Raw genomic sequence first — 25982 nt, 5'->3', positions numbered from 1 at the left:
ACTTTGGTCACTTCTCTAGCCCTCAGTCTCTTCAAATACGAAAGAGGACTTAGAACCAGACAAGACCAGGCTCTCTCTAGCTCCATGATTCTAGAACAGGCCCATGTCACAAAGGGAGAAAAGTATACCAGAGCAACCAGGCACAGGGCTACTGGGGAAGGAAGGAGGATGTTGGGCCAGTAAAGGCAGGCTTCTGCGGCCTGCATAGAAGCTGGCCCAAACCTTTGGGTGAGGTTGTCCTCCCAGGCAGCAGATCTTGCTGGCATTGGAGTTTGGTGTTTTGACCCTAGCTACCCACCCGGCTTCCATCCCAGGGTCTGGCTCACCAGAGTGGAGTCTGAAGGGAGGAAAACAGGAAGCCAGGAATTTAGCTCCAGGCAAGTAAGTCTGCAGGGGTTTTCAGACTGTTTGCAGAAACCAGTGATGAAAGTAAATGCTTAGCTCCCACCCACCCACTTTCTCCTAACCACCTGGGGCCACCTGCAGTTGCAGGTGACTGGTGGAATTGAGAAAAGAGGGCGTCCTGCAAAGGGGCTTCAGCCTTTTTCTGTTCTTTAGCATTTCTAGAATAGAGAGTGGGTGGGAACCGACCCAAGTAAAGTCCCAGAGACGCGAACACTGACGCACAGGAAAGCCTCAAGTGGGAGGAGAGATGCAAATTATCTAGTGACGATGGCGTCAGAGGCTTTCTACTGAGGACTGTGAAGGGCGATTCTGGCTTTGGACTTGAGCACGGCCTGGGAACTAGGCCGACAGAGCCAGGTAAGTAAGCAGACCACACCTTCGTGTTGCTTTTTCGAAGATGCGCGAGCCAGGAAATGCTTATGCAGGCTGCTGCTGAGGCTTTGCTGTTCCCTTGGTTTTAACAGTTAATTCATTTTAACTTGTCTGAGGACGGATGATTTTGAAAAGAAGCGTCCGGCTCGGTGATTCAAAGCCGCGCTGGAGCACAGGTCTCAGCGGAGACTGGGGACGGTGCTCTGCCGCCGGGTGTCTGAACTGTGGGGGAGAGCTGTGGCTGACGCAGAGGTGTGTCCTCGCCAAGTGCTGAAAGCGAGACCCTCTGCACTTTCTTAGCCAGCTTTTCTGAGTTATGATGTCTGACATTAGACTGCATACCTGAGTTTCAGGGAAAAAAGCCCATAGCTAGGATAACCAGTGATTATGGCTTTGAAGAGAGAGACAGAGTGGTGTTTTAGGGCAGGTCATCTCCTTTGCAAGCTCTGGGTCACAGAGCCAATAAGGCACCTTTAGCTCCCCAACAGGGGGACAAAATGCCCGTTTATATAGACCTTGTGAGGCCAGGCATTCAAAGAGGATAGACAGGACTTTAATTTTCAAAAGAAATATTCCGTAGTTTTCCTGGGATGGGAAAGTTAAGCGCTTAAAGAGTGAAAGCATAGAAAGGTCATGAAGGGTGTGTGAAGGCATTTCCAGAGGCAGCGACAGAGAAGAATATCCTAGGATTATTTCCTTATCCTTCCTTTATTTGGCCTTGAGTTCAGCCCTCTGGAAGGTGGACTAGGGGCCTAAGAGTGATCGATGTAACTTTAGGATAGGTTCGGTTCACTTAATTCTTTGTTAGAAAACAGATTTTCATCCAAATCTTAACAGATTTAACAGTAGTAGCAATTAAAATTGTAATGTTATTTTCAGCTCTTGTTCTCTCTTGTCATTAACTAGATTAAATTGTTGGGATATAGCTGGACAATGTCAATGGTAGCATGGGAGCAATGTTCCAATTTTGTGGGAATATATATACCTGGAAAGAGCGATGTATCTGGTGTCACGAGACCTTAAAGCTGTGCATCTTGGGCAAGAGTCATTTCCTGACCCTCAGATTGTTTTCATTTTTAAAGTTAGGGTACTACTATCCACCTGCCTTATTCACAACAACATCAGGAGTGCCACTCATTCATTTAACAAGCACTTATTGAGCAATTACGATATGCCTAGAATGATCAGGTGGAAAGGTCTTCGTAAATATAAAGTAATATGTAAATGAAATATTTCTTTTCCCAGTTGCTTCCTTTTAGCAAAACATTGGCAATAATTATCTTCTCGATGAGGTTCCCCAAAATGGTTCCATTTGAAACCTGATATATATGAAATTTATCATCATGATGTTCCGTAAGCAAATGAAACCTTAACTTATCTACAAGATAGGGTGAAATACCATGGTGGTTAATCACATAAAATGTTTTTCTTTTGATCTAGAATTGCTGACAAAACAATAGAAATTTTGACATTTGAAAGAGTAAAATACTGTAACTTCAAGGAGAGGTCATATTAATTTTCCCAAGTTAGGAAATATGTCTAAAGCTTCTAAATTGGCCAGAGTGGGGTTATGTGAGGGGAAACACATACTTTTGTTTTATGACAGGCTGCCAAATATGTATCAAGTGTGGTTTCTTCCTCAAGTAACTTGAGGGTTTAACCACTATCAGACAGATGTACATCAGACTAATTAAAAGTTGACTTTAAAAGCTTTGCCCAGCTGTAGTGGATCATCACAAAGAGAAATGAAAATATATATTGGTTCAGAGATATTTTGAACTGAAAGAATTAGAGCCTGCGAAAATGCATACATTAAACTCTTCATAAAGCTAAGACTGAATTAGACTAAAACTCTAGAAACATAAGGCTGACTCTAAAAGTCAGACAAATCTGAAATGAAGAAAAAAGGATTGGGCGAGTCATATAAAAGAAGCTTTTATTGGGTATTTCTCACTTGTAAAGCCTTAAAAGGGTCTTAGGAGGTATAGTTGAATATGCTATTTACCTTTAAGTTGCTTAAAGTCTAATAATGTAGAGGGAGCAAGGGATAGGGGAGGAGCTTGTGGAGAGTACAGATGGGGATGGGATGAGGAGAAAGGTGTCCAGCGAAGAGTGAAAGCTTCCTGAAGAAGGTGGAACAGGAGTTCCTGTTGGAGCAAAGAAGGGGATAGTTTGGGGACAGAAGGAGTATCTTGTTTCATTCATTAGGGATGGCTTATGGAAAAGTTTAGAATTGCTCTATCTTTGGATTGAAAGCATTTTCCCTTTTCTGTTTTAATTGAATGACTATAAAAGAAAAGTAATTTTTCTTCAGTTACTTAACTAATGGGCAATATGATCTTTATTTGAAATCTATGAAAATCATAAGATATACCACAGTTATTAGTATTACTTTTAAACTCTAATTTTACACCCTGTTTTATAGCATGTCTCAGTGGAATCAAGTCCAACAGTTAGAAATCAAATTTTTGGAGCAAGTAGATCAATTCTATGATGACAATTTTCCAATGGAAATTCGACACCTGCTGGCCCAGTGGATTGAAAATCAGGACTGGTAGGATCAAACATTATTGTATTTCTTCTACAAGTTGATGATGCACTTTATATTCTATCCTTGTAGACTTATTCTATGGTTCACTTTTGACTCAATAGGTGCATTTTTTTTTCAGATAAAAAACTTCTTCAAAGTTTTGGAAAGCTTTACCAAAGGAAGAGAATCATTGTCCTTCCTGGTTTCATTTGCTGTAGATGAAAAGTTAATGGTGCTAGTCCTTTGTTTTCCTGTAGACTAAAACCCCAACAATTTTCTAAACATTAAAATCCAAGAAGTAAATCTATCGTTTACATCAATTCTCTCTCTTATCACAGACTCAATGTAAATAAATATACATTTATGAACATTTTTTTAACATTTTGCAAACATTTTTTAAAGCTCTATTCACCTTGTACAACTAGAAAATATTTTTTTTGCTTTAAATAGTTATCTAACTTTTTTATTGTTATAAAATATACATAACATAAAATTTACTATTTAACCATTTGTAGGCATACAGTGTAGTGGCATTAAGTACATTCATATTGTTGTGCCACCATCCAGCTCCAGAACTTTTTCATCATCCCAAACTCAAACTTAGTACTCATTAAACAAAAACTCCCCATTCTCTTCACCCCAGCCCCTGGCAACTACACTTCTATTTTCTATTTCTCTGAACGTGACTACTCTAGGAACTCCATATAAGTATAATCACATCATATTTGTCTTTTAGTGACTGACTTATTTCCCTTAGCATATGTTCTCAAGATTCACTCATGTAGCATGTATCAGAATTTCCTTCCTTTTTAAGGCTGAATAATATTCTATTTTTTCTATATATAATCTCACATTTTGTTTACCATTCATCTGTTAAAAGACATTTGAGTCGTTTCCACTTTTTGACTATTGTGAATAAAGCTGCCATAAACACTGTTGTACAAATATCCGTTTAGGTCCTTGGTTTCAATTCTTTAGGGTGTCTACCCAGAAGGAGAATTGCTGTATGTAATACTGTGTTTATATTTGGAGGAATCTCCATCCTATTTTCTACAATGGCTGCACCAGTTTTCATTCCCACCAGCAATGGACAAGGGACTCAATTTCTCCACATCTTCACCAATACTTATTTTGTTTTCAGTAATCTCATCCAATAGATGTAGTGTTTTGATTTGCATTTCCCTAACGATTAGTGATGTTCAGTATATTTTCATGTGTACAGTTTTTAAAAAAACTGTTAAATGCTTATCACCGTGGAATAGATGTATCACTTTAAAATTAGTGTGGCAAAAAAGTAGGCATTTTCTAAGTTGTTTCCTGCTATGTAATAACACTTGTGTTTTTTAGGGAGGCAGCTTCTAACAATGAAACCATGGCAACAATTCTTCTTCAAAACTTGTTAATACAACTGGATGACCAGTTAGGTCGTGTTTCCAAAGAGAAAAACCTACTCTTGATACACAATCTAAAAAGAATTAGGAAAGCCCTTCAGGTGAGACAAAATATTCAGATTTATAAGTCTTAAATTCAGTAAAAAAAAAAAAAATCAAATATATACCCTTATATTATTTTAAAACCAGATTTAAGAAGATAAAATCTGAATTCTCTTACCATCTTAAATTTTGTTCTCAATTTTATTTCATTATTCAATGTTTGTTTTTCATGAAATTTTGAATTTAAAATGCACTATAAGTGGGAGTGTATGTGTGATTTACATGTGACTGTTAGTTATGATAAAATTTGGCAATGCTGGAACAGGGATTTAAAAGATAATAATTTCATGGCTACCCTAACCCCGCTAGGCTTCCTTGCCTTGTCTTGTATGTAACAATTTAGAGTTAGTATTATTCTCATTGATAGTGGAGGCATCACAGTTGCATGTGCCTTCCAGATTTGATTCAGATCTCATCTCCTTCTAAAAACTTTGTGTTGCATTCTAGCTCCCTATTCCAAAGGTTTACCCAGGCAAAGCCCATCTCTGTGTTCTCACAGCAGTGGATTATATTTGTACCACGGCGTTTAGTGTCTTCTACATTAGAGTTATTTTTCTGTGTTTGTCTTCTCCCGCAAACTGTGGGCTCCTTGAGGCAAGGACTTTAGTATTCAGCTTTGAATTCCCAGCACAGGCTGGACATATGATAGATGTGTAATATTCATTGATTAAAGGGATGAATGAATGAAGTGAGTGAATCAGGGATCTAAATAATTAAGGACAGCCTAACACTGAGCTAAACCCGGAGGTATTTTGAAACAAACTCTGCCTTGATATTTACTTAGTGCCTATACAACGTATTAGATAACATTTGAAAGGTATGTATAAGTGTCATTTTTCAGTGAGGCATTCTTAGAATTCCAAACTTACAATGAATATATTTTTAGAAAAGTTTGCCTAGACTGTAAAAGAAATGTGCTTGAAATTACTAACATGTGCTTGAAATTAATAACATCTGTGAGAGGGATATATATATATGTATGAGAGATATATATATATATGATATATATATGTATTATATATATGTGTGTACTATATATATATGTGTATATATATATATACTCTCTCTGTATATTCTATATATATATAGATGTATATATTTTTTTCTTATTGTTTGTATTACACTGAGCCATCTTTGCCCTTGTCGTCCCCTATAAATTTGCAAGATACTTGGCCAGGGGTAGAAAAATAGCTTGTTGCCAACAAACATACAGTATTCACAGCATAAAGCAAAACTATCTCTTATAGAGATAAGACATTTAACCTTGGCTTCATTAGCTTAGTGCTCTAATCAATAAAGCTAAAATAGGGGTTGGCATACTGCTTCCTACAAGTCAAACGGGGCCACTGCCTGTTTTTGTATGGTGCATTACTAAGAATGGTTTTTATACTTTTAAGTGATTGAAAAAAGTAAAAAATTAAATTAAGTACATTTGTAACATGAAAATTATATGAGATTTAAATTTCATTTTATTGGAACATGGAATAACACATTGACCATGGCTACTTTTATAGTATGACCATGGAGTGGTTGTGACAGAGATTGTATGGCCCCCAAAGCCTAAATAAAAATGGATGTGTATGTGATTGTGTGTGTACCAGGCATATTCATCTTGCCCTTTATAGGAAAGTTTGCTGACTTCTGTCCTAGAAGCAAAAGCCCTACACTTTGCTAGAGGGGCAGGGATGGGTAAAATGGATGATGCCTGGTCTTGGAAAATCCTGATTCTCAAAATGTGGCTTTGGGCATATCACTTAATCTTTCTGAATTCTCCTGTCTTTTAATATATATATAAAAGAATGACTGATATTTACCTTTTGAAATTGTAAGAAGATTGGAGCTTTTATTCTGGCAAAAAAAAAAATAGATTTTCAATAAATGGTTCTTACTGTCGATAGGGAAAATATCAGGACCTTCTTAGTATAAATCAAGGATAAACATACAACCCATCTTTTTTTCTGGATGGGTATCAGTTTGCGAGGGAGCTCAAGAACCTGCAGTAATTCCCAGTCATATTTCAGCGCAAGCACAAACTCTTGTGCTTATGTCACTGGCCCTTCAGCATCTTGGCTCTGTAAACCTTGCCCAACAAACTGCCCTGAGCTCCTCAACATCCTTGCCCCAGAAAAACAGATCTATTCCTTGTTCCCTAACACACCAAGATCACCATTAAATGACTCTGAGCCTTTGTCCATGACCATCCCATGGCCGGGAATGCTCTGCCATCTTTCTTCCCATTTACTCCTACAGGAACTGTGGAGGTCCCCAGGCTGCAAGGAAACCTTCACTCGCACGTTAGCCCTTATTCTCACCCTTCGTGGAGCACTGGTTGCAAGATAACCAGCATTTCATCAGTGCTGGATGTATCTAAGCAGGGTAAAAGCCTGGCCTCCTTTTGTGACCTCCCTCCTCCCTCTGGTACCCAGTATAGTTAACTACAAACTGGGAACTCAAAAAACGGTTCGGCTAGTTAAGATACTTTGAATTGACAAAAACACTTGCTGTTTTTGTGTGTGTGCTTTTGCATATTTTTTAAATAAGCTCTCCTTACTGGATATTTATACTAATTCATAACACAGTAAAAATTAGTAATAAAGAACATCATCAACTGGTTTTACACCTAAACAAACTCGAATTTTATGTTTCTTTTTAACCGATCATATTCCCATTATGTTTTTTAATAAGACAAGTCTTTTAATAGAACACGATCCCCTGCTCCTCTAAAAAGGAGAAAAAATACCTATCGAAAGGTTATTGATGCTGTGTTTATCTGGTTTAAGCATTCTCATCCTCTGGAATCTATTTTAACTATTATAAGGAAAAAGAACAAACCATATGATACCAGGGGAACTAAGCACGGAGCAGGTGAGGTCTCCAGTTTCAATATTTAAATTTGCTGTTTTATATAACGTCACTTCCAATAAGAATTTAGAATGGCTTGTTATAAAGACAAGTTAAACGAAACCACTGAATCAAGGGTGAAGGCAGATTCCGAGTTGGGAAACAGTGAACACTGATGTCCAATTGGTTTTAGCTCCTTTAAGGGGAGGCAGCCTCAGGTCATGGCCAGGAGCAAGGTCTGCATCAGGTTGAACCCTGGCTCTGTGACTCACTTTCTGTCTGTCCCAGGGCAAGGTATTTACCTTCTCTGGCCTAAAGCATGTAGTAAAGGCTATGTTAGGATTTACTAAAACCATATTTCTGCCCCAGATATTTCAAGAATGCTTTACCCTGTTCTTGGATCTTTTAAAAAATCTAAACAAAACAACAGGTTTTATATTTTAGAGCAGTTTTATGTTTACAAAAAAAATTGAGCAGAAAGTACAAAACGTTCCCATTTACACCATCTTCATTTCCCCTCTCTAGTTTCCCCTATTATTAACATGCTGCATTGGTGTAGTACATTTGTTACACTTGCTGAACCTATTGGGATACATTACAGTAGTCTCTCTTTACCCACAGTTCCTGTTCTGCAGTTTCAGTTATCTGCAGTCAACTACGGTCCAAAAATACTAAATAGACAATTCCAGAAATAAATCATTCTTAAATTTTAAATTGCACGCCCACCCTTCTGAGTAGCATAATGAAATCTCACATGTCCTGCTCCACCCTGCCCTGGATGTGAATCCTCACTGCTAAGCACACTGCCAGCCCATCAGTTAGTTACTTAGTAGCAGCTTGGTTATCAGATCCACTGTTAGGTATTGCAGTGCTTGTGTTCCGGTAGCCTTTATTTCACTTAATAAAGGCCCCAAAGCCCAAGAGCAGTGACGTTGGCAATTCAGATATGCCAAAGAGAAGCCGTAATGTGCCTCCTTTATGTAAAAAGGTGAGTACAGCAATATAAAATATTTTGTGTGAGAGAGAGACCACCTTAGATAACCTTTATTACACTATATTGTTATTATTGTTCTATTATTATTAGTTGTTAATCTCTTACTGTGTTTAATTTATAAATTAAACTTCATCATAGGTATGTATGTAAAGGAAAGAACATAGTACAAACGTTCCTGACTTAACGGTGGTTCGACTTAAGATTTTTTGACTTAGGATGGTGCGAAAATAATATGCATTCAGTAGAAATTATACTTTGAATTTTGAATTTCAGTCTTTTCTTGGGCAACTGGTATGTAGTACAATACTCTGTTGTGATGCTGGGAAGCAGCAGTGAGCCACATCTCCCAGTCAGCCATGTGATCACAGGGGTAAACAGCCAATACTCTATGGTGTATTTATTGTGTAGATGATTTTGCCCAACTATAAGTGTTCTGAGCACGTTTAAGGTAGGCTAGACTAAGCTATGATGTTTGGTAGGTTAGGTGTATTAAATGCATTTTTGACATGATATTTTCAACTTACAATTGATTTATGGGGATATCACCCCATCAAGTGAGGGAGCATCTGTATATGTAGGGTCAGTACTATCTGCAATTTCAGGCATCCACCAGGGTATCCACTGGAACGTATCCCTTGTGGGTAAGTGGAGACGGCTGTACTACAATTTGTTTATTTTTAGCATTATGACTATAGCTGATGTTAACATGTATGTGCAGATTTTTGTGTGGGCATGAATTTTCAACCCATTTAGGTAAGTACCTGAGACCTTGCTTGGTGGATCTTTGTTCTTGGACTTCCTCTCTGTGTCTCTGTCTGTTATAACAAAAATATAAGTGATTGGGTGGATTTTAAACAACAGACATTTAATTCTCACTGTTCTGGAGGCTGGGAAGCCCAAGATCAAGGCCCTAGCAGATTTGGTGTCTGGTTCAGCTTTCTGGTTCATAAATGGGGGCCTGTTCACTGTAATGTCACATGGCAGAAGGGGGATGGTTGCTCTCTGGGGTCTCTTGTATAAGGACACTACTCCCATTCATGAGGGCTCTGTCCTCATGACCCAATCACCTCCCAGAAGCTGTACCTCCTAATACTATCACACTAGGGGTTGGGATTTCAACACGTGAATTTGGGGAGACACAAATATTTAGTCTATAACAACCTTTCTCTCTCAGATAGAATGACTTTAAAAAATAAATAGGTGCATATTCATAATAAAAATTGAAGCAATACAGAAAAATGCAAGGAAAATATGAAATAATCCAAAATCTGCCTAGTTATAATCGTGTTAATATTTGATGAATGTCATTCCATACATCTATACATATATATGCAGATAGAAGGCTGGAATACAGCCTGCCATTGACACTTTATACTCAGTAGCTACCAGTGTCTTTGAAGACTCTGGTGTCCCTTCTGTAACTCCGCTCTGCTCTATCCCCACTCAGAGTAACTATTAATCTAAATTTTGCTTTTATCATTCTATTCCTTTTTGTTACAGTTTTACTACATATATTAGTATATATATATACTGGCATCCCCAGCCGATATAGTATGTAGTATGCAAGTTATCAAACCTTACGTAAATGGGATCACACTTTATTCATTCTTCACAACTTTCTTTCTTCATTCAACATAGTTCCTGAGATTCATCCATGTTAATGTATGTAGCAGTAGTTTATTTATTTTCATTGCTACACAGTATTTCATTATGTGAATGTATCACAGTTCATCCATTTTACCGTTCATAGATTATTTCCTGTATTTCTTTGCTGTTTCAAACAGTGCTGGTCTGAGCAGTCTTATGTGTGTGCTCCTTGATGTACATGTGCATGACATTCTTTAGGATATATACCCAGGAGTGGAATTACTGAATCATGGAGTTTGTACATCTTTAATTGTACTGAGTAATGCCAAAATTGTTTTCCAAATGATTATACCAGTTTACACTCCTCCGGTAGAGTAAGAGTTCTGGTTCCTTATCCTTGCCCCACATGTGTTATGGTCATAAATTGCACACCAATCTGGTGGTATATCCATCTTATTTCTTCATCTTAATTGTTTGTTCCTTTTATAACTTTTTTATTCAAGTGATTACTTCATTTCTTTTCAGCCTTTCTTTTTTTCTCTTACAAATGAATTTAACATTTTTGAGAGATACTTTATATATACTTTAATATGTAGTTCTCTCATTGTTCATATATAAATAGCCCATAATTCGAGTTTTGACTTCTATTTCTAGCTAGATAAATGTAAAAACCATTCCACCAAAAATATATAGAAATGCTAGATAAAATATAACAGACTTTTAAATGCACAGATAAGTCTATCACAAATTAAGGGAATTTTTTTTTTATAGTAAAAAACAATGTTTTAGCTATAAAACAGAACTGTAAGTAGGAGCTGACATGGTGGCTGTCATACATTGTTAGATTCTAGAAATACAGGTCCCAAGCATAATAAATAAAAAGAAACTACAGAGAGAAAAAAAAAGATTCTAAAAATAGCAAGAGAAAGCAAATATATTACCTGCACAGAATGAGAGATAAACTCAAAATCAAATTTAAAACAGTTAACGAGGAAGAGAAGAGTAGAATAATTTCTTCACAGAGCTAGAATACAATATCCATCTTAAAGTTCTATACACAGCTAAACTATTACATAAAATTAAAGGTTTACTACAAAGACACTCTCGTGGAAGGAGCTATAAAAGCAAATTAAACACGTGCTAAGTATGCATGGTAAAATTTCTGAAGAACTACTACAAGTGAAAATAGAGTGCATAAAAAATTGAAAATAAGAGAAAAAATACAAATAATATCTATTAAATGGACAAATATCAGCAGTTATAAGACAAATTGTGTTTTTTATAAGGACACATCTAAAACATGAAATAATAAAAAGGTGATAAGATCAGAGAGGTGAGCTAGGGCTGTCTTGTAAAGAAGGTTGCGTGTCTTGGTTAGGAATCTGTGTCTTACTCTGAGTATGAGGGGAAGCCACTGAGAAATTTGAGCAGGGATGTGACATGAACTGATTTGTTTTTAAAAAGTTCACTCTGGCTGATACGAACTTTTGTTAATTAAGAAGGAATCAGAGAGACCTGTTAGAAAATTCCATTGATTTTTGAGAGCAACATATCCAAGTATTTTTCTATTGCTGTGGATTTATCAGCCCTCCTAAACTTCTAGAAGTTTTTGCTTTATGTATTTGTTCCTATGTTGTGAGGAACATAGGTAAAAGATAATATTGGTGATTAAAGCTTTTTAAAAAATCAATACGAAACATCCTTCTTTGATCCACTTACTATTTTTTCATCTCTAAATTTTATTGTGTGACTTTCTTATTGTTACCATTTACTAACTGGCAAATGAATCCCTCTCTTCATTTTCATACTTTCTGTGTCTCTTTGTACTAAGTCTTTTACAAATATCATATAGTAAATATTATTTAGTGAACACATATTTAAGGAGTCCTTACTATGTTATCAGTCACATTTTAAATACTAGGAATACAATTGCAGAAGTCATGAAGCTTAGAGTCTAAAAAATTCACACCTCCTATGTTTTTGTTTTTAATTTGTAGAAACTTCTATTTCTCAAAAGGTAGTGTGAAGGAAGTAAGAAGAAACAGGCATCAGCAAATTTATCTCATAATTAAAAAAAAAAAACAAAACCTCCATCAGTTAAGAAGGTTGTGTTCAGGGTTTTTGGTGTTAACTCTGTGGTTAGTAATCTCACCGCCTATGAACATTTTTCACTGACCAGGGTAATGATTGCTCTATTTGTGAGAGTTTTAAACTTAGTGGGTGAGGGGGCGCATGTGAGTGTCACTCACACCTCACATGTTCTATACTCTACACTGTGGCAGCCTCTTTCTCAGAGGTCATTTAATAGATTTGCCTGAAAAACAAAAACAAAAACAAACAAAAAAACATGTTGGAACTGAAAGCTCCTAGAAGGTCGGGCAAGAGGTGAATTCCTTCTTGTCCAGTCTGTAAAAATCCTGCTGTTGGTTCTGAGTATCAAGCAAAGTGAGATTTTTAACATGACAAAGTGGAGGATTCAAAACACATTTTTGAAATACCAAAGGAGAAAAAAAGTTACTTGAACTACTGAGCCACTCTGAATCTGTCAGATCTTATCCTCTAGCTCATGTTACTTTCTCAGTTCACTCCTCTTCCTTCCCTTCTGTACACCACACACACAGAGAAGTGGAAGAGGTGACCTCAACTTAGACCTGGTCTATTCACTTTGTGTTAACTCTGAAAGAGCTGAATGGGGATTCAATCTATGGGGTCATTTTGCTGCATATGGGCGGCAGCCAGTTTGTCAACCACTCCACAGTTACTTTGGCCAGTCCCCAACACACACCCTCAAAATCTGTTTTCCTCTGAGATAATTACCTAATGCTAATATCATAACACTCATATTTCATAGGCTCAGAGACCTGCATGTTGTCCCATTTAAGATGTTGTTCGCTCTACAATTCGTGATAGCCAACAGACAGCGAGTGGTGTGCATCACAGTTCCTTGTCCAGTGCACATGACACTAAACTGAAAATCCAGTATGATCAACTCAGAATCTCACCCATCTGAATTTTGATTCATGAATCATTTTGTGCATATTCCTTCAAACCTTTATCATATTAATCCTGCCTGAATTGCTTTCTCTCCTTGTTAAGTCTTGCCTAACAGTTTAAGTCTATAATGATTTGTCCTTTCCCCGAATTCTGATTCTTTTTGACAGTCTATGTGACTGTCTTTTTGACAGTCTATATGACAGTCTGGTTAATCTTCACTACTCTGTTATCATAATCTTCTGATTGGCTACTTTGGTCAAAAACATAGGCATCTCACTCCCAGCTGCTGAGTGGGCTCCTAAGTACACATGAGGTGCTAAAGTGGTACAGGTAGCCAAGAACTATGTTAGTGCCTAAAAAATGAGAAGACCCTTCTGTGTCTCTATGGAGTCAAGAACTTGCCTATTTTCTATCATTTAATCTGTGATTTCCACCTCAGTTGAAAAATATGGGAATAAGAAAATAAGCAGTACCACATCAAACTTTTAACAAACAGCCTTTCATACTTATCAGGTTTTCATAATTTATCTCATCATGTTTTGGAGAAAATATCTCACTGGTTCTCTGCAGTTCAGCATACCATTAACTCACTGTATCTTCTCCTTTAGGTTCTTGTATTTCTTTCCCTGAACATAAGAAATCTTCCCAGAAAAAGAGGTAAAGATGGAGACAGAGATAGAGTTAGAGGTGATAGAAATAGAGATAGATATAGAGATAGAGATAGAGATGATAGAGATAGAGAAAGAGAGAGACAGAGAGACAGAGAGACAGAGAGACTTTATGGCAGCAGTGTGAAGGATAACATGGCAGAGGTGAAAATGGAGGCATGAAGACCTTATTGTAATAGTTCAAAGGAAAGGAAATAGGATGCTGAGATAGACAATGGCAATAGGAATGAAAAAAAATGTGCTGGAGTTGTAAGATAGTTTGGTAAAAGAATTGTCATGTAAATGAGTGAGTAGATATGAAATGTGTGAGAGACCGAGGAATAAGAGATGACTTGATGGTTTAGTTTGGATGATTACATGGATATAAATGCATATTGAAGATTAGATTTGGATTGAGAAATGGGATAACAAAAAGAGCTTGATAAAATTCTAAGGAGTGAAGTAGGAAGTTAATGGGAAGCTACTGGAACTAATATGCCTATATACTTGCCTACCTCCTTCACAAGACTGTTAGCTCTTTGGGCACATGCATCTTTGCATGCCCAGTATTTAACACAGAGTCCAGCATGTAGCAGGAGTTGAGTGTCTTGTTTAATATATAGTTGAGCTGACATTGAAATGTGGATACTGCTTTATTGTAGTAAGTATCCCTAAAATTTGAGCAAATATCATGTCATTGCAAATGCAGTTTAGAGTGCATAAGCACAAGTTAGATTATAAAATGTTCTTCTGAAATCAACAATTTCTAAGGATGAAGGGAATTGGCTTTGGGAAGAAGTGTTTTTAAAATGTGTAGCACATGTGAGAGAAGGACAGGCTCAATGGGACGAGAAGCAGGAAGAGCTGAGGAAACTGGAAGAAAGAAGATACTAACCTACAAGCCTGGAGAATATGTGCTAACTTGGGAGTAAGGACTGAAGTCAAAGGGAGCCACAGACAAATGTCCTAGAACTAGTCTTCACCTGGAAAGGAAGAGGTGGTTTTTCTGAACCAATACCAACTCCTCAGGATCTAAAGGCTCTGACTCTTTGACTGCCAGGAGTACAAAAAATTTCGAAGTTCTTCACACAATAAAACACAGTACTATGACAAAGTGATTGTTAGAGATTTACTTAGAAATTCTATAGGAGGGCATCTGCTATCCCTTTTCTTATATAGTCAAACCGAAAGAGATGTAGATTGCGGTCTAATATTGTGTCAGATATTTTACTACAATGCACTTAGAGCATCACTTTTTAAAAAATTGATATGCAATATACGTGTAGTACGCAAATTTAATTGTACAGCTCAATGGATTTTTTTTTCAATGAAATCCATATCACTACCACCAGATCACGATGTACAAAAAATTCTCCCATTCTTCTCCCATCAATAACACTCACAAAGATAACTATTCTATCTCTATAGATTTGTTTTGGCTATTTTGAACTTTACATGAACAAACTCTTACAGAATTATTTTTTAGAGTTAGACTTTTTCACTCTACATTATGAGGTTTGTTCATTTTGTTATTTGTCGTTATAGTTTTGATTTTTTTATATTACAACTTAGAATTTCATCGTATGAATATACCATGGTTTATTTGTTCATTCTTCTGTAGATGGAAACAGACTATTTATAGCTTTTGCCCATTAAAAATATAGCTGTTATGAACCTTCTTGTTTGTATCTTTTAGTAGATATATGTACTCATTATTTTAGTATATTTCCTGAGGTATAATTGGGTAATCAATGTTTAGATTTAGGAGATGTTATCATACAGCTTTCCACAGTGGTCGTACTAATGAATACTGCCACAGAAGTGAGAGTTAAGTTGCTCCATTTCCTACCCGATAGATCCAATTGTCAGTCTTTTTTCATTTTAGTGTGTGTATAGTGGTATATCATTGTGACTTTAATTGCATTGTCCTAATTAATAATGTTGAGAATCTTATGCTCGGTAGCCATTTTGATATCCTCTTTTTAAAGCAACTATAGTTTTGCCCATTTAAAAATTGTTTTGTCTTTGTTTTATTCATTTGTAGTTCTTTATATATTCTAAATAAGTCCTTTGTCAAATATATCTATCACAAATATCTTCTTCCACACTATGGCTTGCCTTTTCAGTCTCCTCTAAGTGATATCTTTAGGTAAACAAAAGTTTTTAATTTTAATGAGGACCATTTTTCAGCCTTTTTTAAAAAATTAGTATTGTTACTGCTCTTTGTGATCTGTTTAAGAAAACTTTGCTTCCCCTAGATCATAAAAACTTTCTTCTAGGTTCCTTCTGAGACTTTAAGTTTTTTAAACTTTCACATTTAGGATTATGATCCATATGGAATTGATTTTTGTTTCTGGTGTGATGTAAGGGTCAAGGTAAACTTCTTCCACGTGGATATCCAGTTGATCCAGTATCATTTATTTAAATAAGCATCCCTTCTTCATTGTAATGCAGTGATATTTTTGTCATAAATCAGGTAACTTGTATTTATGTGGATCCCTAGTATGTTAGTCTATTTGTTTTTCTTTGAATCGATACCACATTTCAGCTAATTACCATGCATTTGCAATTAAGTTCTGATATAGGGTAGTAAAAGTTCAGAAACTGTGTTCTTCTTTAGAATTGTCTTGATTTTTTTTGATCCTTTGAATTTTCATATAAATATTAATACTAGCTTACCGATTTCTACAAATAAACCTATTGGGATTTTCATTAGAATTGCACTGAATCTATACATCATTTTGGGAAAAATTGACATCTTAATAATATTTAGTCTTTCAATCCATGAACATTAAATGTCCATTTTTTTAAATCAATAGTTTGGACTACGCTTTCTAACCTGTGATACATTTTGTTATTTTTCCTTTTCTCTTTCCTCTCCCTCCGCTTCCTCTTTCATTCTGTTTATTGCCCATGAAATTGATTTCGCTATCTGTTAGTGGGTCAGAACCTGCAGTTTTTTAAACACTGTTCTAGATTATGCCTAGAAGGGAAATTGCTGGCATATGAACATTGTCTACATTAGTAGATACTACCACATTGCTCTTCAAAGCAGTTTAATAAATTTATATTTTGGCCAGCAGTGTATAAGAGTTCTGGTTTTAGTGCCTTTTTTTTTTTTAATCAATACTTGTTGTTTCAGGATTAATTTTTACCAACTTACAGTTGCGAAATAGATATATCATTATAGTTGGATTTCTCTGATGACTCTTCAAATTGAGCAAGTTCTCATCTTTATGGCTTGATAAAGTATTTTTGTGTAATTCAGGAATATAATTTTATTTTCCACATAAATAGTGAATTATTCTAGCACCATATATTGAATAATCCAGAATATCCCCACTGATTTGAATGTGTTCATTTTTCCTGTATTCATCATATGTCAGTTTTTCCTATATGCACAGGTCTGGTTTTAGGTCTCAGTAAGCTATTTCCTTGATCTATTTGTCTATTTATCTGCACCAATATCACACTCTTAAATTGCTATAACTATATAACAAATCATAATATTTGCTAAGGCTAATTTTTTTCTACCTATTTTTTTCTTTAAAATATTGGGGCTTATTTTTGTCCTTTTTCTTCTACGTAATTTTTAAGATCAGTGTTTAGGCTTATGAAATTTTCCATTGAGATTTTTATTGGAATTAAATTTACATATTAATTTGAGAAGACTTGCTATTGACTCTTTCCATTAGTGCGTATGTACTCAGGTCTTCTTTCAGTGCTATTTTTAAGCCTTCCTCCATAAATTTATAGCATATCTGTTTTTAGATTTACCCTAGATAATTTTTACACTTTATTGATATTTTGAGTGGTAAACTTTTTTTCTGTTACATTTTTTCTGTTTATTGCTAGTCCATAGGAATATGACTGATGTTTGAAAACAAATCTTCTGGAACTCTCTTATCAATTCTAACTTTGTACAAATTCTCTTTTGTTTTCTCTAGACAATCATATCATGTGCAAATAAGGAGAGGTTTAGTTGTTCCTTTCCAAGTTATTTTGCTTCTTGTTTCTTTTCCCTCTCTTATCAGTTAGAGGTTTCATTATAATATTGAAGTGAAGCAGTCATAATAGTTGGAATGTTTTAGTTAAGACAATGCTTGCTGTAGGTTTATGGTGTTAAGGAAATTCCCTTATAATCTTGATATTACATTTTATCGAATAATTTTTCTGCATCTATTAAAATAAGTATATACTTATCTCCTTTAATCCATACTTAAGGTATCTGATATAGATTTTCTTATATTGAGAACCATTGTTATGTTCCTGAGATAAACTAGTTTTTACATACTGCTGAATGATATACTATTATATAAGATTTTGCATCTATTGGCAAATATATTCTTTTCTTTTATAGTTCTCATCTGGTTTCAATATTAATGTTATACTAATTTCATCAAACAATTTGGAAATATCACCTTTTTTATTCTCCAAAGCAGAGACTACCAAATAAGTTACAAAAGCACAATCTAGTTATTAATTTTATATATTTTATATATATATATATTTAAATAGTATATATTTAAGGGGTACAACATGACTTGATATACGTGTACATAATGAAATGATTACTACAGTCAAGCTAATTAACATATTGTCTCTTCATATAGTCACCATTTTTTTATGTGTGACAAGAGCACCTGAAATCTACTCTCAGCATATCTTCAGTATTCACTACAGTATTATTAATTAGAGTCATCATGCTGTGCATTAGATCTCTAGGCTATTCATACTGTGTAACTGCAACTTTGTACCCTTTGATCAACAACGTCCCACTTCCCCCCGCTCCCCCCTCCGCCAGCTTCGGTAACCACATGAAACATTAATTTATTTAGGTCTTTAGTTTATCTCATCAATGTTTTTCAGTGTTTTTATGTAGGTCTTTCACACCTTATGGGCATATCATAATTTAACCAGATGCCTAGAAATGGGCACTCGCTTTCCCACTTTGACTCCATTACATCCTTATAAACACAATGAAATTTAAAACATCACATCTAACTATTGTTTGTCATTTGTTAGTGCTATAATTATCATTTTTAATCGCTATAACTGGTATCTCACATCACTGATTTCCCCTTCTTACATTCTAATCTGCAAGCAAGAAGTCAAAGGGCAAAGAAGGGCCCCTCAGGATGTCCCATCCTTTGGTTTTCAAAACCACAACTGAACCACCTCAATCTATTTCCTGTTATTTAGAATCTCTAGGGAAGGGGTATTGCATGAACATACTTCATCACTCTTCCAAAGTCTTAACCAACATGGTTATCAGGAAATGCCTCCTCTTTTCTCTGCTGTAAATTACTCCAATTTTCTCATTGTGCAATTATCGATAAATGAACAAACATCAGTGAATGGAAAAAATCTCGTTCTTATTTTTAAAAAAATAATAATTTGAGGATAAGGGGGAGGAGTCAAATATATAGTGACAGAAAGAAATCTAACTATGGAAGGTGAACACACAATGTAAATATATAGATGCCTTACTGTTAAAATGCTCAGCCAAAACTTACTGGATTTCGTTAACCAATGTCACACCCCAAAAATGAATTAATTAAATTAAAAAAAAAGTTCTCCATGAATTAGAAGACAGAAACTGTATTTTTGAGACTATTAATTTCCCACATATATAACTCTTTCTAGCTCTGCATATAGGTCCTAATCTCCAACTTTGCTAATCAATTAATACATGGACACTCATTGGTAAACTGTTCTATATAGGCCTTTTAATAAACATGTGAACCTCTTTGGTTTCAGGTCTCCTCTCAGAAGTAGGCAACTTTCATAAGTTATTAAGCCTCAAACCACACTAATTTATACATTGTAGGTAGTTTATCTCTGAGTGACTATAAGTTATATCTTTTTGCTAATATAGTTTAATGTCATACCTACTGATTTTTTTTAAATTTTATTATTCCAAAGATGATACATAGCCAATAAAGTTTAGAAAACATAGATAAGTAAAAAGGAAAAAAAAATCTATAATTCCATCTTTAACTGATAACCACTGTTAACATTATAGTATATTTCCTGCCAATATTTTTACTCACATATATTTTAACTTATTTTAAAAATTGATATTGTCTTATAACCTCCTTCCTAAGCTTTATATGTTCATTTAAATAATCAATCAAAGATGAAATGGCATTCCATGCCATTCAATATTCTTTTTTAGCATCATTTGTGTTCACCTATTAATTGGACGTTTATAAATTTTTCAAACTTTTCACCAGTATGAACAAATGAAGTATAAACTTCATTCATATTTATGATTATTCTGTTAGGATGGTGGGTCTTAAAACTTCACACATCAAAATCTCTTATAAAGTTGTTTTTAATACGTATACCCACTTCGACGTGAATGTAAGCAGATATATTAATGAGGATTATGCTAGTTACTGTATTAAATAAACTATCAAACAATAAGATTTTATCATGCACATAATGGTCTAATGTTGGTTATTCTGTAGATACGTGGGTAGCTTCTCTTTTCACTATGATCCAGGGATCCAAGTTCCTTCCATAATGTAGCACAGCTTTTCTAAAGGGACCTGGATGTCTTTGGAGACAGTAGATAGAGCATGAAGTCATAGCCATATCTGAGATCCGTTGGCCTAAAAATGGCACACTATATCTGCATTCTATTAGCAAGAACTAGTTACATGCCTCCCACACCATGCAGGAGAAAAGTAACCTCTGGATGGGCTGCCACTTCCCACTTCCAAAGACATCTTGTCAGAGAGGAAGCCGGAATTCTGGTGGACAGTTAGGTATGTCTGACACATCCAGTAAAAGTATTTTGGAAAGCAATTTGTCGATAGCAAAGTTTAATGTGACTCCACAATATCTAGATATTTATCTTACAGAAATTTTCATGCAGGTAAAGAGAAGAATGTCATACACGAATGTTTATTGTTTTGGTTATTTTATAATAGAAATGTGAAAATGATCTCAACTATCTGTATTTAAATATTCACAATAGTTAAATAAATTGAATTATTTGGATGCATGCTAGACAACTATTAAAATATTAGATCTGAATATACTGAAATGGAAGCATGTCTGTAATATATGTTATTGAATGAAAAAACACAAAACAACATGTCCAGTGCCGTTACCCACAGGGAGTGAGGGGAAAAAGTGGAAGGTGGGGTTCTCACCAATTTCTAACTTTTCTATTGCTTGAGATTTAAAAAAATAAACCCAAATTACATCAGTCTTTTCAAAACTCGGATTCCCAGACCTTGCCCCAAATCTACAGAATCAGAATCTCCAGGGAGTAGAGGGCCCCGAAGTCGTAGCTCATAGAAGCTTCACAAATAAGCCTGATAAATTGCCAAGGATGAGGCCACAGCCTTAGGATAAATTTCTAAAAGTGTAATTACTATGTCAAAGGGTATGAAAAATGTTAAGGCTTTTGATAAGAATTGCCGAATTGTCCTTTAGTAATGTACTAGTTCACATTTCCACCAGCAGTGTGTAAAAGCCCATTCCATCACCAACACTGAGTGGGGCAAAGTGTTTTAATCTTTGCCTGTTTGATGAATGAAAAATGGTATATCTGATTTATGCTGACAGAAGCACTAGTTTATAGCATTTGGTTCTCTTTTGGGGATATTCCGTCCCATCTATCTTCCTCTTGGATTGTGTAGATAGATTAATTACTTTAAGTTAATGCTTCATTATGAAAATCACTTGGGGAACTGTTTAAAATGTAGACTTCTAGCTCTCCTCTTCCAATTCTGATTGAGCAGGTTGAGGTGGGGTTTGGGAATATAGATAGGAGGAGTCAGATTCAGAGATTTTACAAAAGAGAGATGCATCCCAGGCAGGAGCATTAGAAGAAAAATAAGCAATGGCAGATTTTGGATATGTGTATTTTGTATCCCTAAATTGGTCCTTCGCTCATGACTTGCCATGACCTCTGCCCAGGACACAGTTCTCCTTTCCTCCCACCATTCATCAAGTTCCAGCCCAAGTCCTCTCTATATGTCATTAGAATCCAAATCCTCCTCTGAGCACCCACAGCTCTTAGTGTCTAAACAACTCATCCTGACACTTAATTACACACTGTAATTACTTTATATAGATGAGAATCGACTTACAGTAATAAAGATATAGTCTAATGAAAGTTGTAGAAGTATTATTTCAGGACAAGAAGAAATGCCCCAGGATAGCCTGGAAAATAATCCTGCAATAAATTACCTTTGTGTTGACACTAAATTAGAAGCAATGGTAACTCTATAGAAGGTGAAACTTAGTGTCAGACAGATTTAAAGAATTAAAAATGAGTGCTTCTCTATTAAAAGAAAACAAGAGTCACTTTTTGGCTTCCAAACTGGCAAAGATTAAAAACGCTTGATACCACTCAGGGCTAATTGTGGACTGAGCAGCCCTGGTGACTTTGATCAGACACTTTTGGGAGAGAGACCGCCTCAGACATTGTCCTCAACATTGCTTACTGCAATCATCAGGGATACTTTTAAAATTAACCAGGCTCAGCTCCCTACCTCCGAGATTCTGCTTCAATCGAAAATCTTTTCACAACTACTCAAGTAATTAGAATGTGTAGCCAAGATTAAGACACAAGATTAAGATTATTGCCCAAAGTAATACAAAAAAAAAATGTGTAGATCTCACATATATATTTCATTATTCTTTGTCACCTTAAAATGAGGAGATATTTGAGTTACTTTTCTAGTAGAAGTGATAGATTCCAAAAGATCTGTTTACTATATCTCTCAAATCTCTTGTCACTTGCGAGAAATTTGTCTGACTTAATTTACTTGCAGTCATTCATTCGAGTAATTGCAAGTAATTACAGCTGGAACTGAGTCTGTGAGCAGGCTTCAGAGGCGTCCTGCCTTAACTAAGAAAGTTAACTAGTATGCGCCATTCTCCAAATCTGCCACCTTGTCTAAATTAAATGCAATATGTTAAGGAAAACCTGACTTTTCCAATTCTGTTAGGTTATTCATTTTAGCTTATTGTAAATCTATACTTATTTTATTAAATGATATATTTCTAGGCTACTCATGGGTATTTCTTTCTAACATGAAATAACATTTCTCAACTTTCATTAGACTGTTTTTCATTATGACTAAGCCAATTCTTCTTTACCTAAACTTTAGATTGCAAAGTAATTGTACAGTAATAAGACCAGCTGATGCAAGAATAAGTCCAGGCTGGAATTGTAGCAGGCGGTATGATCCTATAGAGAAGGTGGTACCAGATCGTAGGTCTAAAAGCATTAACTTATCAAACCATTTCCCCCTTGTCAGCACCAGTGGTCTTTGCTTCACATTAGAAATGGAAATATTAGGAGTTGTAAAGATTTACATTCTGTCAGTCACAGCCCTTACCAAAGTATTTCATAGTATAAGCAGACTATATTTTTAGGAATATAAGTTTTCTGACAATCCAACAGTATTCAAAGTTTTTTCCATAACCATGTTTTATTTCAAATTTCCCATTTGACTAATCCTTTACTCATGCAAGAATTAGGCAGTACCGTATAACAGACATACTCTTATCGGACCTTTTTAGTAGCTCCGCTTGAGCAGGCAATAAAGAACCTAGTATTTAAAAATCAGAGTATATTTTTGAATCCTCAAGAATTGATGCATGTTGATTATTATATTCCTGGTGTAACATATATAAGAAGAAACATGATTTATTAAGGACTTCTTCACTGTACACTGGTACAAAGTCAATATTTTTGAGGACTGGGGCCATGTACCATCGTGGACCCAAAAATTACTAAATGCAGCCTAAGATCCTCACTGGAAATATGGAACTGTAAGCTATTGCACTTTTACTGTAGTGGGAGCAGCGTTCTGTCCTACTGTCTACAGATTAATAAGGGCCTAATGAGACACAATAGAAAAGGCCCATAGGCTTTGGGAGAGTCCAATGAAGTAGCATTAAGCACAAAACCAATGCAGATGTTTTCAGACTAGTAGAGCTTTCAAGGTATTGAACATGGTTGACAAGTTATGCCCTACACAAATGCATCAAGCAGAGAGACAAGTGGGGACCCCCTTTATGAAACTGTGTATCCTGGTGTGAGACCACCTAGGTTGCTTTAGTGTAAGTTACATTAAGTCATCAGATGGACTAATGGTTGCCTTGGTTTTATTTAACCTCTTATCTGCCTGTGAGATCTGGTGCTTCCTCAGCTGAGAAACATTCAGTTTCCTGACCGCTTGAGCCAGCACTGGTTATAAACCTGACTGCCATCATGAGGCTAAACATGATCACCAGCTAGGAGGGCACTACTTAGAAAAAGGGAGGGCCCGGTGTGCAAGCAGTTCCTCCAGAGGCAGTTGGAGTGCATTCCTGGGGTCTGAACTTGTGAGCCTACCCAACGTCAGGCCTCTACATGCAGAACTGGGAAATGGCTATGCCAACAGACCAGTAGCTGTGAGAATGGGCTTGCTTCAGTGCGTCCTGCATGGGTGAGGAGACTGTGTGCAAATAAATACTTTTAAGAATTCTTATAAGCACAAGGTGAAAGCACATAAGGAAGTCTTCCCTTGTGCTTAGTTTGGAACAAAGACTAGAGTTCAAACTGGCCTTTAAAAAAATATATCCTTTCTGTCATCCTGTCTGAAGTAGAACTAGAGAACACAACACAGATTAAATCCAACTCCTCCTTCAGAGCACAGATAAATCATTAAATCTATCACTAACCCACAAAGAAGAATTGTTCTCGGAGTTTGAACAGTAACTTTTTTTTTTTAATCACTAATAAAGCAAGTATCTTATGGCCGTTTACATATCTATGTTTTCTAATAGGTTGTGAGTTTTTAAGAACAAAAAGCTAGGAACCACTTTGACTCTTGGTGACCGATTTTTGATGAATTGACTGTAGGTAGAATTACATTTCATTCAACTTTGAATCCCCAAGCTTTGTCACATTCTCTGGTATATAGCAGATGCTCCACAAATGTTGGTGGAATTGAAAAACAGATAACTAATGGTTTTTTTTTTCTGTTTTTAAAAGTAATGCATTTCCATGTTTCTTGTAAAAGAAAACAAAATACAGAATACAGAGGAGGAAAATCAACAAATTTATGCTTTTAAGCACACAAAACTAATGTACATCAGTGCATCAGTTCTGAGAACAAAAAATAACAATAACGATGATGACGACAGAGAAACAAAGGCATATGAAATTTTACCACTGGGGATGGGAACATACCTTTCTACTGACCCAGAGAAATACTATGTAGCTGCTAAACGGAATTGGAAGCAGAACTCCATCCTCTTCCATGTTCATATTTGCTGTCTCCACACTCCAAAGGAAATCTCTAATCCCTATAGTCCCTAAGGGACACCTACGGCCGGTGAACTATTTTGGTAGGAGAGCCCCAGTGCTTTGATTGCAGGTGAAAGTGATGTCATATGTGATAAAATGTGTTGTGATGGTGTTCTCACTAGAAATGGGTTCATATTTCTAATAAATGCTCAGCTGAAAAATATGCAGAGAATGGAAAACACGAATTATGCAACTGAGAGTTGTGACTTCCTGTTAAACTTTATGGAGGAGGTGAGAATAGAACAGTAAGAGGGAAACTATTCTTAAATGCTTCTTTTTTATGTATCGTTTCTTCTTTTGCTTTCCTCACTATTCTGTACTGTGCACAGGGTTTACTACATTATCTTTTATTATACTATATGTATAAGCATCTTAGAAAAATAACATTTTATGTATGGAAAAGACCTTAGACATAATGAATATGTATGCAACAAATAACCACCAAAATTTTTTTTTAGGGAAAGGAACATTCTCTTGATATATGGTCTCATTACCATGACTTTGATAAATTTTCAGGTTAAAATTTTCCTAAGTTTATGTCTTTCAAAATTATATTAGCAGTTTAGTATTAAATACATTTCATTGATAATTATTTCTCTGTCTCTATTCCACTTCAGTTGGATAAACTATGTCTAAAAAGCTACCTAAGTTGTAAAACAATTGTGGCCTAGACTAAATTGTAGCAGCTTCCTGTAGATCGCACCTTGGCTCAGACCACAGCTTTCTTAAGAAACAATGTATTTTAAACATCAGATTTGATCAGCTATAAACTCTAGGGGAATCTCCTGCCTGTGGC

The 25982-nt window shown here is 35.7% G+C and overlaps 1 protein-coding gene across 1 annotated transcript in view; it reads left to right on the top strand.

Annotated features, from left to right (window-relative positions):
• STAT4 (signal transducer and activator of transcription 4) overlaps nt 1–25982 on the top strand; it is a 104844-nt gene that overhangs the window by 17719 nt on the left and 61143 nt on the right. Inside the window, exons 3-4 of the mRNA XM_006921295.2 lie at nt 3203–3331; nt 4655–4799. Of these exons, the coding sequence (XP_006921357.1) occupies nt 3203–3331; nt 4655–4799 (274 nt within the window). The remainder of the gene's footprint in view (nt 1–3202; nt 3332–4654; nt 4800–25982) is intronic.

This window comes from Pteropus alecto, unplaced genomic scaffold (assembly GCF_000325575.1).
Source record: "Pteropus alecto unplaced genomic scaffold, ASM32557v1 scaffold3, whole genome shotgun sequence".
Taxonomy (NCBI): Eukaryota; Metazoa; Chordata; class Mammalia; order Chiroptera; family Pteropodidae; genus Pteropus; species Pteropus alecto.
This window is presented reverse-complemented; position numbering and strand designations above follow the sequence as displayed.